General features: G+C 38.0%; 1 protein-coding gene across 6 annotated transcripts in view; it reads right to left on the reverse strand.

Annotated features, from left to right (window-relative positions):
* ZC3H13 (zinc finger CCCH-type containing 13) overlaps window positions 1–13,117 on the reverse strand; it is a 42,488-nt gene that overhangs the window by 7,204 nt on the left and 22,167 nt on the right. For 5 of the 6 annotated variants that reach the window (XM_063425996.1, XM_063425994.1, XM_063425995.1 and 2 more), the window contains exons 13-16: window positions 7,630–8,122; window positions 5,568–5,671; window positions 3,757–3,786; window positions 824–1,852 (exon numbers count right to left, since the gene is read on the reverse strand). In XM_063425996.1, the coding sequence (XP_063282066.1) occupies window positions 824–1,852; window positions 3,757–3,786; window positions 5,568–5,671; window positions 7,630–8,122 (1,656 nt within the window). The remainder of the gene's footprint in view (window positions 1–823; window positions 1,853–3,756; window positions 3,787–5,567; window positions 5,672–7,629; window positions 8,123–13,117) is intronic. The other variant, XM_063425997.1, reaches the window with a different exon arrangement.

Genomic DNA, 13,117 nt, shown 5'->3' on the forward strand with positions numbered 1-13,117 from the left:
ATTAAATAGTTTAAGTCATATTTTAGCAACAAAAAAAAAAAAAAAAGAAAAGAAACATTTTAGAAAGCAACTTCAAAACTGGTTTGCAGAGTTTCCGCTGGCTATTAAAGACATCTTGCACCATGCCTCCTTGCATGCCTTGGAAATACACTCTTATTACTTATAAGTAATTACTTAGAATTACTTATAAGACATGTCAGGAATCGATAGGCATCTTTCTAATGTTCAGTGTTAAATCATTTTCAAAACAGTTAAAACCACATTGCTGCATCCAGCAGCTGACAGGTTGAGATGGTCAACTGAGCCCATCACTGGTATGTATTGGTATTTAATAACAGTTACACTCTGCATTAGCCAACCATACACTGGAGGTCAGTACCACTGGCAGCCAGGGACCCTCATACAGTGTGAAATGGATTGAAATTGGTTTCACATTGAACAGTAGGATGGCACCATTATGACTCCTTGCACCATAACTACTTCAATTAAATTAAGCGATTATAGGATAAAAATCACTTGAGCACTAACAGGTTTATAAATGTACTATGGATCGCTAAACTATTTGCTAAGCATAACAATGAAATAGGTCTCAAACTATGGTCTTTAAATAGCCATGGTATTGATGGTATACACTTGTACTAGCATGCACAGCATATTTAGTAGAAAGCACTAGCACCAAGCAGTACAGTAGAATCAATTTGGCACATTTCACTGTTTAGCAAATACGCCTAATTTCTTACATGAAAGAGTCAGCAGTTGAGAAACATTTTTTTTAAACATATTGAAAACAGTCACTACAACAACAAACTGTAAATTCAAGTACCTGAAGAAGTGCTGCGACTAGGTTCTCCTCTTTTCAGCTGATCAATTCGAGATTTGCGTTCACCAGTAGGTTCAATACTTTTATTCCTCTCTCGATCTCTAGAACTGCCATGCAATAACCTTCTCTTAGCAGTCTGATCCTCTCCACGGTGAACAGAATCAATAGATGGTGACCGCAGACGGCTAGATGCACGGCTCTGATTACTACAGATGCTGCTGCTACGTTTCTGCTCAGCAGGCTTTCGTGGTGGAGGTTCTTCTACAACTGCCGGTCGAAGCTCTTCCTTTTCTACTTTGCTCTTTGGAGGCTTTTTAATAACCTCTTCTGCAACTCTCTCTGGAACTATGGGTTCTCCTCTTTCAGGAACATCTTCATCAGACCAATCACTGAATGTAGTTTCCTTTTCTTTTTCAGGTTCAACCATTTTCTCTGGCAACACCTCGGCAATCTCTTCTTTCACAGGTAGTACAACAACAGGAGCCACTATTACTGGAGGAGTCCTTGGGCCTTTCTTTTTCTTACTATGTGGAACTATGGCTTCCTCATCAGAAACGTCAGAATCCCCTTTAGATTTCTTTCGCTTTTTGTCTACATTTTTCTTTTTCTGGCTTTTCTTAGGTGAAAAGACTGGAATGTCTTCAGGCTGGGGCTCAGGAGCAATTTTTTCTGGGATAATTTCTTCATCTTTCTTCTTCTTCGCAGCTTTTTTCTGCATTTTGGTTTTCTTCACCTTCTCATCATGAATCTTCTCTGGAACCTCTCGTTCTTCTGGTTTGTGTTGAACTACTATATCCACTTCTTTTACCTTTGAAATTTCAGCAACTTCCACCACATGCTCCCGTTGTTTCTCCAATGTGGCTGTTCTCTCTTTTGTCTCTGGCTCTTCATACCGTCTGACTATTTCCTTTCGGTCTGGTTTCCGCTCTTCCTCTTTCCATCGGGTTGGCCGTTCTTCAGCAACATGGGTTGGACTTAGGGAACGAGAATCTTGAGGTCGGACTACTTGGCTTAGCAGTCTGTGCTTTTCATCTGCATAAAACATTACAGATATTTAGCTATACAAATGCTTAATATACAAATGTTACATATATGCAGTTATATCCAGTAAACCAAAAAGTGATCATCCCTAATACACTGTTTAACACCTTCACACTGGGATTTGTGCATACACTATTCCCAAGGTATACCTCCTTACTCTGGAACCAATTTAATTTGCAATTTGCACCATAACTTCAGTCAGAGAGAGATCTCACAGTGCAGTGAGCCTATGAAAGCTGAATACAGATACTACCTCTTTGTATACTGTGCTGTTCAAGCCGATTAGCACCATACTGGCTTATTAAACTTTAAATGGCCGATAAAATATATCCCTCTTAATACCTCAAACATGTGAATCTGTGGCTATAAATTTATTTGGATTTGTGCCTGTGTGTGTTGGCATGTCTTTGTGCATGTCTGTCTGGTATTCTGTATGTCGGTGAATTTGCATGTGCAAGTAGGCAATGTTACAGTAGTTGAGAAATACACACACACAATATGGATGATTTTGAACAATATATACAGGGAAATAAAAGATAATTACTGGAATATGTGGGAAAGTGACAAGTGTACATAAAGAAAAGGTATAAGACTGTTTCCTCATTTAAAATTTCCCATTAAATAATGTGCGGTTTATGTATAACGGAAAATAAATTTAAACATTACTTTCTAAAGCACCCAACATAATCCAATTCTAAAGGTTTTTTTTTTAAGGGGTTATGCGCCTTATGGTCTTAATCAAGTTTTGTCCTTTGTGATCCAAATAAACTTTTTCAATGTCACTTGTTCCATGAAGTCTATATATTCCATTGGTTCACATCGATACATTGGGAATTGCAGCCCCTTAGGTGCTATAGTTTGGCCTTTGTTCCTGTGAGCTGTATCCCACTACTATTGATGTTACTTGATAGAGAGAGTTGAACAAGCCTGAAAAAACAATCCTTTAACTGGGGCTACAAGTTTTGATTATTCAAACATGTCTGAAGTGCATTTTAGTTAGAGTTGTCTAAGCCCTACACAGTAATTACCCTCCTGAAAGCATGACTGTAGAAAGGGAACAATCAAATATTTGACAACTGTCGATAACTGCAGTCTAACTCATCTAAAAGTACATTTACATTAACCAAAAGTGCATAAAAAGTTACTTTACGTTATGCTATTTGAAGGTTTATAAATGGCTTGGTAGGCAAGATTTGAATAATATTTTTCAAATTAGGCTCATAAGCATAATAAGCTCTAGGGCAGCTACTGGGAATATGATCTAATTAGTTTCCCTACTCTCTTCAAACAACTCCACCAGCAACCTTCAGTTAAAGTTGGGTTACATAAAACATTTACACTGCTTTCTTTTGATGCCCTCCAGTTGGAACACAATCTCTCCCTGCTGATCAGTGGCTCATTTCTGAAGTATTAAAAAAAAAATATATATATATATATATATATATATAAAATCGATCTAGTTATTTTAAATGCTAGTAGGAAAGTGATCTTAGATTACACAATCTATTCAGCGAGTATCATGATGACTTTCTACAAAGGAATGCAAAGTTTATATAAAATATGTTTTGAATGAAAACTGTCCACTGTAGCAACACTGTCCTTGAATGCCACCATTTATGAGATAATTGGTCAGGAGTACACGCTTAACCAACCAAAGATCATTTTGCATAGCCCGGCAGCACATTCACATTGCAATGACATCTGCCATCACCACCAGACAAAGCTGTGTGATCTTCATTGGGGTAAGTACATACTTTCAAGTGATAATCAGTTGAAATGGGAATTCCTAGTGAGAACACTGTGGGCGATGACAGGTTTCATTTAAGCTTTTGCTGTTATATTTATATGACAGTACGTTAATGTTCAATTATTTATGTAAATATTATGTAACTTGCCTGCTTTGCCTTTTACTGCTGCAAGAAGCCCTGTGTTTTAGAGAAAATGGGATTAGGATAGAAATGCACTCAACTGAGCTAGAACATATAAAATATACAACAAGGTGTCTATGGTAAACCGAAAACAAAGGATCAATGCAACACTAACAATTAGGTAAAATACTTTTAACGTGATCAAAACTTACATATATATATTAGCACCCCGTAACAACAAAAAAAATACATGATAGATTTATATATAATAATAGTATGACTCTGATGGATTTCATTAAACTGAAAGGGTGAATTTGTCTGGAGGTTTAAACCTATACAGTTGGTGCATTAACCAGCTAAGTCACCTCACCCCAGAAGCTCTGGTCCTTTACATTGAGGAAAATCAAAGGTATATGAGAACTATAAGGAATGCTTTAATCTGCATTCACAGCACTTATGGAGAATCGGGATACAGGAAGGATTCATTTTATGGTCACTAACAAGAAAGCATACAGACAAAAATAAGCCAAATTTATTGTGTTAAAAATGCAAAGTTTGAGGAAAGATAGCAAAAAATAAATAATCAAAAAGGCTAATTCTGTCATATATATATATATATATATATATATATATATATATATATATATATATATATATATATAATAAAAAAAACTCGTCATACAAATTTCCATGTGTGTAGCTATGTCAGCTACATGGTAACATTACGGTCTCATTAAAACCATTGCAATAGAATATTCAGTAGAAGGTATTGTAGCATGAATTTTACATGTATTAAAGACAAAAAAAAACTAAGTGACTTATAGGATTATAAAATGCATGCTATTCTACTTGGAAGTTCAGTTTCATACAATAAGATCCTCCATCTTTATTACATTACGAATAGCATCTGTGTCTACAGGACAAATACAAGAAGGGTTTTCCTTGAGGCCTCGAAGAACACCTACTGTGCAGGCTTTCAGGATCATGTTAACCAAGTAGCTGAGCATTTTCTTACAAGAGCTTCAGTGAGTATTTCTTGGAATCTGAATTCTTTGATGTCCCTGAGCATTAGACATGAAGACCGATTCACTTGATTGAACTACAAGGAATCTGCTTTTCATGTAACAAAGTGAAAGCATAACATCAGATCTAGGAATCACTGACTGAAATAGTCAGATAAATTTGAGAGATTCTAAACCATACATCTTGCAGCTGTTCTACTTTCCAGGTTTAATATAATAATTCAATTCACCAGAATTCAATTACAGGGGAAACGTTACTATCACTTACAGGTGGCTGAGAGTGCTGTATGAAAAGGTTCAGCCAATGCAGCCTCATCTTACTAGACATGAAGGACAAGAATTGCATTGAATAAGGGAAATGTATTACTAAAACTGAATCACATTTCAGAGCGTTCTATGACAGGTACATTATGAAAATCACAGTTGTTGGCAATATGAACAATGCCAGAAATACCAAAATAAAGTGTTAGAACTGACCTGCTTAAATTACAAAGCAAGATGTACTGTGAAACCCAAGTTGTCGCTGTTCCTTTAAATGGATGCGAGGCAACAATCTGATTTAGAAAAATCTATCAATATACTAAATTCCAGAAATTATAATTTAAACAATTCCCACATGAAATGTACGACAGCCTGGGGGCTTAGAGTAAGAAATGACCTCTGTATAAATTGGTGCTGTGGCAGCTGCCTTAAACGGTATCTGCATGACAGTAGCTGCTCTACTGCTCCAATTAAGGTTGCAGTTGACTATAGTGAAAATATAAATGTATTTATTTTTTCAACTTAGCTTTAAACGGCAATAGTATTAATACTCACGTTTTTCATCACCACTGTTGTAAGCATCACTTTCAGGGGAGTGGTCTCTGCGACGTTTGGGAGATTGGCGTGGGCTTGGACTGCTTTCATTTCTGTGCCTCTTCCTAGTGTGTGAAAAGTTAAAAATACATTTAAAAAAAATGTAAACTTCAAAAAAACATACAAATAATTAATCACATACACACGCATATAATTTGTTACAAATACATTATCATTGGCCTTTGCTATAGTCAAATAGACTTTTTTAAAATGTCATAAGTTATTGTTACCACAAATTTCAAAATATATAAATAGCCAAAGAAGATTCAGGAGAGACACAAGCCACAAACAATTTTTAATGTTAAAAAGGAAGAACTGTGGAATAAAGTGGGCTTATTTTAAACTAGCAAGGTTCATCAAGACCTTAGTTAAAATAATTATATTGTGGAGGCCTACAAAAGGTCTGCATGTTCCTCGCTGTGAGAACAAAAATGAGTCTCTTCTGGAACATAAATGAAGGAAAAAGCAATGAAATGAGAAAGACAGGATGTTTTTTTACTTTATGAAGTATAACGTTAGCTCTGTACACTTGGTTAACCAGCTTGCTACTGAAATTATCACTCAACCAAGCAAGGTGAGCATTTGGAATTTACGATTGCCACATACACATAAACCATCAGAAAAGCATCTAAATATGCCAAAATTTACCTCCAGATCAGAGTCAGACCACTATACTGGTCCTCATAGAAATTCACATATATTTATCCAACTAAGGGTAACTCTTATACATACCAGTTACTTTTACTATTGTGTAATATACAGTAACATTATATGTATTCATTTTGCTACACAAAATTGAAAAGAACACTAGAAAAATGTCAGGAGCACAAACATGTATTCCTGACAATATAGCGGTAAAATCAGTTTAGGTGACAGACCCCTTTGCCTTCCTTTCAAAAGGTGATTTTACTCACTTTATTTCCCACACTGCACCAGTCTCCCTCCACCACCATAGGAAAGCATTATGAGGCTGCAAAACACCCACCTCCTCGTAGAGATGCATTGAATCAATGCATCTCTATGGAGAACATTCAGCACTGGCATTACTGCCATGGGAGGTGTTACTAGGCAGTAATGTAAATACTGTCTCTTTGAAAAAGCAGTGTTTAAATGGAAAAGCCTACAGGAACATACTATAGACATCAGAACCACTACATAAAGCTGTAATGGTACTGCTGACTATAGTGTCCCTTTAAGAGTCAAGTGTTTTCTCTCTCACCCCGGAGCTACCCAGAGAGGATGGCCATCTCTAACTTGCTACCGTTCTGGGCAGGAATGTAGTGATGTTGCAGCTATCCCCTCCCCCCCTATTGTTGTTCCACCTATTTACTCACCCTCACTTTCACCCCCCCTATATACTCACCCTCACTTTCACCCCCTCCTCCCCACCCCCCTTGTTGACCCCCTGTTGAAGTTGTCAAGTTGCTGTAATTCATATGCATGTGTTAAAAGCAGGTGTAATAATACAAAGGCAGCACAAAACCTGGTGTTTAGCATTATATGCCAACCGTCACTATCCACATTGTATAACGCTGCTATATACTCTGTAATGAATATGTATTTCTTGTACATCTGCACTGAAAATTATAAATATATAAAAAAAAAAAATAAGTCAAGTATTTTAAAGATATTTCTCAAAGAGTTTGAAGAGCTGTTCCAACATTTAGGTAATTGAAGGTTTTACAATAATAAGGAAAAACCTTCATATCTAAAAGTATATAAATTATTTTACACATTTACTTTAAATGAAAGTGGAACCAGTTGATCACACATATTTGTGCATGATATCAATAAGCAAATGTCCTACTGTATTTATTTTATGATCAAAACAAAATACTGCTCTATTTATCTTTTTAAATCAACTAAAGCACATTTGGTTCTGCTTTGGTGCAACTAATTAGGATTTATTTTATGAGGATTAAAAAAGTAACTACGTAATTATCATTGCTGTATTTTCCAATATAATCTAATTATACTAAGGATTATGCTCTACAATAGTACTGCAGAAAAATGGGATACTCACTTAACCTTTCTTTCTTCGTGAACTTCTTTTAGATTCCTCTCTTCACGCACATCCTCCCTTTTATCTCTACGCTCTTCTCTAACTTTGTCCTTGTCCTCCCATTCCCTTGGGCGCTCTCGTTCCCTCTCTCTGACACGTTCTCGCTCACGCTCCCTTTCCCGCTCTCTTTCCCGCTCCCGTTCTCTTTCACGCTCTCGTTCTCGCTCCCTTTCTTTTTCTTTTTCGCGTTCTCTCTCTTCTCGTTCTCTCTCCCGCTCTTTTTCTCGCTCTCGCTCTCTATCCTTTTCCCTTTCACGCTCACGGATTCGTTCTCTCTCAGTTTCTCGTTCTTTCTCCCTCTCCCTCTCTCTCTGCTCTCGTTCCCTCTCTCTCTCTCTGGGTCTATCATCCCTCCTTTCATCTGTGCGGTCTACTCTGCGCTCATCTCTTCTTTCATCTCGGTCAACATCATCACTCCTTCCTAGGTGCCGTGCTGGGGAGGCTGGCCTTTGATCTGTCAATGATGAGGGGGAAGAAAATAAATATAATTTAAATGTGGTTTGCTGATTGCAATCAAATAATGTTCTGGAAATATAGGCTACATAAATGAAAAGCAAAAGATTAACTTTTAAAAGTGTGATGAGAAATTGAATTTCCATTTCATTCATAATCATCTTGAATAGCAGCAGGAATAAAGGAGCCTTAATTATGCACAAGACCAGAATATGTTATTTCAATGGTAATTATCAAGATTCAATTTCCATTCAGTTAGGTTATTTTGCACAAGCATATTTCTACCAAAATGTCTTCTCAAGACCACCTATCATACTTTATAACAGTAAATACAGCAGAAATAACTTTCACCAAAAATATTTTAACAGTTGTAATTATGAATATTTTTACCAAGGACAACATTAATACTGCAGATAGTACATGCTCCAAGATTTCTTACACAGATAATACCCAATTACAGGGCTCAACCAATTCAAGACAACTCCGAAATGGAATGTAGCATTAATAATTTGCCTGTTTGCGATTCAGGATGGATCAATAAAATAAACTGCCTAGTTCCCAGAGGATGCAGAGGAGCAGGCTGTGACTGCATACCTTGGTAACAGAGACGTATGCAATCATCTTTGCATTAACGTGTTGCATCCTTAGCGCGATAGACAAAATCCCTAACAGCGAAAAGTGTGAAAGAAGCCAATCCAAACCTCATTTGGTTTCAGCAACAAACAACTAATAAACTCCAACAGTAACTTGTACTGTCACTTTATTAATCATACTGGATGACCTCTCTCCATTCTATTCTTGATCTTCGGTATTGCCACTTTCACATGCTTGCTTTCCTTGACCATATTTGTCTATTGTTAATTGGTTACTCCAATTATCATAACCACTGAAGCCTACTGTAGTGGTTATGATGCCTGGAGTACCATGGCCTGGTAACCCGGTAATGGGACAAACCATTTAACAGTTTGCCCTCTTACATGGGGCCCCATCAGGCTCAGATGATACCTTTAAGTGCTTCCGGCTTCTGCAAGAAGCTGAAAGCCGCGACTGTCACCATTCATTGGCTAAGAACATCAGTTGACCGCTCTTAACCAATGACAGGCGCAGTGTGCAATGAAAGTCGCACAGAACTGACATTGGACAGTCATGCACCTTAACTACTTCACATCATTACTGGAGTGCTCAAAGTAACTTTTAAAGATCAACAAAAATTTTAATAAATTGAAAAAAAAAAAAAAAAAAGTCCTTACTTTTGTCTCAGCCTCTAGATAAAAAAATAAATAAAAAATATGTAAGAACCACCATGAAGAAACAAACAGTCTCATTCCAACTTGTGTGATTCCTTTAACCTCTTAAGGACACATGACATGTGTGACATGTCATGATTCCCTTTTATTCCAGAAGTTTGGTCCTTAAGGGGTTAAACCAAGTTTTGAAACAAAATGGTCAATTAGGTGAACAGCTGCAAAATCTAAAGTTTTTGTTTTTTCTTATTTTATCTTAAACATTCTACCAAAAATACTATGGGCCAACCACTTCTGCTTACTTTTCATAAACAGTATTTTTGCAAGGGTTCTTTTTCTGTTCCGCCTGCCATCTTTCAACTTCTTTTCTAAGTCTGTTGCTTTTTGTCCACGATCTCTATCAGATAAAGTACCCCAAGGCTCTATGTAGATCACTGTTCTGCAACCTTTTAACAACTGTGGCCCGGCGAAAATATGAGAAATGTTTTCCGGACCGGCGCCAGCCATAAATAAAACACAATGGTATGTGTGAAGAAAGCGGTGTGTGTGTGAGGGGAGGGGGGGGGGGGGGGAGGTGCAAGGTGTGTGTGATTGAGTGCAAGGTATGTGTGAAGTTGTGTAGTGTGTGTGTGAAGAGTCTATATTGTTGAAGGGGGGTGATTTACTTAAAGGGGGGAGGTGAGGGGAAAGCTTTATGCCCCCCTTCTTACCTCTGGCCTCAAAAGAGGGGACAGATCACTGCAATGCCTGGTGGGTCAATGGTGGCACGTGCACTTCAGCCTGCAGCTCCTCCGGCTGCAGGCTGACCTCACTATTTTCTTCCCATGAGCACAGCACTGTGTCTGAGTGTTGCCGGGGTAACGCGTAGCAAACCTTCCGACCTGCCTGTTCGCGGGAGGATAACAGCCTCCTGCGTCTCCCGGGTATTATCTCCCTCCCTCAACTAACTGCCAGGAGACCGGCGAGGGAGATCTTTGATCTTCCCACCGGCCTGAGAAAGGCAGATAGCAGGGCCGGCTCTCCATGGGCCAGACCAAATTATTTTGTGGTGAAAACTTTCGCGGACCGGCAATAAATTCTTGCGGACCACCGGTTGAAGACCACTGAGGTAACCCTTTGTTTTCTTTTTCTCCCTTCATTAGATAGTCTCTTCAGCCTCTCTACCTACTCTCAATACATCAGCTTCTTAAAACCCAACCCCTCTCTAAAAGAGAGCAGATTACAAATCTAAATATTCTCATACCAAGAACAATACTTGCATTTGTTCCTAACAAATCCATCGAAACGCGCTTGTCAATGCATTAATTTTTTTATCTCAATACCTGCAACTAAATCTTTACTGTCTTTAGAAATGAGAAAGTGCCCTCCACCAAAGGCTGCTGCCAAGTCTTATCAGACTAACAATTACTCTTCTCACAAATCTCCCTTTTGTGAGTTTTATCATTTTTCTGTATCCGTTAGAATTAAGCCTTCAAAGACCACATTCATTGCTCCTAAGAAACACTATAGTTACCAGAACAACTACAGCTTAATGTAGTTGTTCTGGCATCTACTGCCTGTTACACCTCTAGTGTCAGTCACTCAGACGGCCACTGGAAGTGCATTCTAGGTCAGTGCTGCACTGACATTCAGCGTCTTAACGCTCTGCATGGAAGTGCTGAACATTCCTCATAGAGATGCCGATTGGTGCAACGAAGCGTTTTGATGCACAATAGGAAAGCATTGGATATTGGATTGGCCAAGATCGACAAATTCAATAATTTCGGCCAGAGAGGTAGAGCAGGAGCGGGGCCAGCCGGGATGAGACCCCAAGCGGTGCTGGAATTAAGTTGCATAAACTCACCTCTTGCTATTTTGACAGGGGATCCGGGGGCTAAACATCGCTATTCGAACTCTGGTGTCAGGAATAAATGTTTGTATTCCAAGCACTAGTGTTCCTTTAAAGATGCTAGTGCGAATAGCACAACTTACCTCTTTTTCTGTATTTATTGCCCTTTCATCTGTAATGTAATGTAATTACAACACACTCCTTTTAGACCATTTCAATTTAGCAGGGCAATAGTCACATCTTGCTTCTATTTACCTAACCTGATTCCCTATTTTAAAATTGTACAAATTACTTGCCTATTCTACCAAAGCTGCAGAACATGTGGGATCTTTCAAAATAATAGAAGCATGATGCAGATGTTTACGGATTAAAATGAATGATTAAAATGTGTTCTATGATTTGCATGGATTGTTTGAGAGTCTATGTATAGTTATCTACAGAACCTCATAATTGCACACTCCAAAAAGGACAGAAACTAAAACATTTTATCTTTTCAATAAAGTAAAAATAAAATTAATGTGGACAGGCTCTGTGCCATTAGCTTGATGATGATGCATTATCATCATGCATTATTAAACTTCAATTCCAACAAGAAGTATGTGCATCCAAACAAAATGGGAACAGCAAGTAAAATCCAATTTAATGCTGGTAATAAATGTTGCCCTATGCATTAATTAATGAGGGCTAAAATGCTTGCTCTTGGGAACAAAGAATAATAATTCAACACAGATTTTTATGTAGATTACTGTAGCATGGTATGAAAAGATGGGCGTTCAAATTTATAAGCAATAACAAATGAGTATTGTATTTGTAAAATAAAATTGCTCATAGCATATAGATCAATGTAAACTGTAGTTATATGGAACATTAGATATGGCAATATTTCAGGTTTGGGCTTTTGTTTTTGTTTTTGTTTTTGTTTTTTAAGCACACACACACACACACACACAGGTCCTTTTTAGAATTTACTATCAGTAATCATATACACCAATATACAGTGTAGCAAACAAGTACACTTGCATATCCTTCTACATAGATTTTTTTGTGGACCCAGGACATACTTGAAAATGAGAGAAATCTCAATGTATCCATCCTGGTAAAATATTTTATAAATAAATAAATAAATAAATAGATTCATAGGTTTTCACATACTTTACACAACAGTTAATGAAGCAAGTCATGATAAAGCGAGGGTTCCAAATGTAAAGTTCTATGTTAAGAAAAAGGCATGAATGTTACTCTTCACTGCTTATCTTGTAACAGAACAGCTGTGAATAGACAAGGCAGAGATATGCTCAGTCACACTGCCCCTTCTGAGCACCTGTGAAATGCTAGAAATTACAGGGGAATAGGGAGACTCCATAATGGTTTTCCTTGCAGCTAAGCATAATCTAAAAAAATAAGTTTGATATCTTTTTAGCTATACGTTGTCAGGTTATTTAGCTTGCACACTGTGTATACAATATTGTAACATGACTTACAACTTTAAATCACTGTAAAGTTAAAGGGACACTCCAGGCACCCAGACCACTTCTGCCCATTGGAGTGGTCTGGGTGCCAACTTCCACTTCCCTTGACCCTGCAAGTGTAATTATTGCAGTTTTTTTATAAGCTGCAATAATTACATTGCAGGGTTAACTCCACCTCTAGTGGCTGTCTACTAGACAGCCACTTCCTTGTCCATAGCACTCAATTCCCCATAGGAAAGCAATGAAAAGCATTTTTAATGCTTTCCTATGGAGAGCTCTAATGCGCATGCGTGGCATTGCTGCGCATGCGCATTAGGTCTCCGCGGAGGGTGGGATCAGTCACGCCCACCGGCCGACGTAATGACTGGGAGGAGCATCGAAATCACCGCCGTGGGGCAGCAGCTGGGGTCTCAGGTAAGTGACTGAAGGGGTTTTTACCCCTTCAGCAACCGGGG

Source organism: Pelobates fuscus, chromosome 1 (genome assembly GCF_036172605.1).
Source record: "Pelobates fuscus isolate aPelFus1 chromosome 1, aPelFus1.pri, whole genome shotgun sequence".
Lineage (NCBI taxonomy): Eukaryota > Metazoa > Chordata > Amphibia > Anura > Pelobatidae > Pelobates > Pelobates fuscus.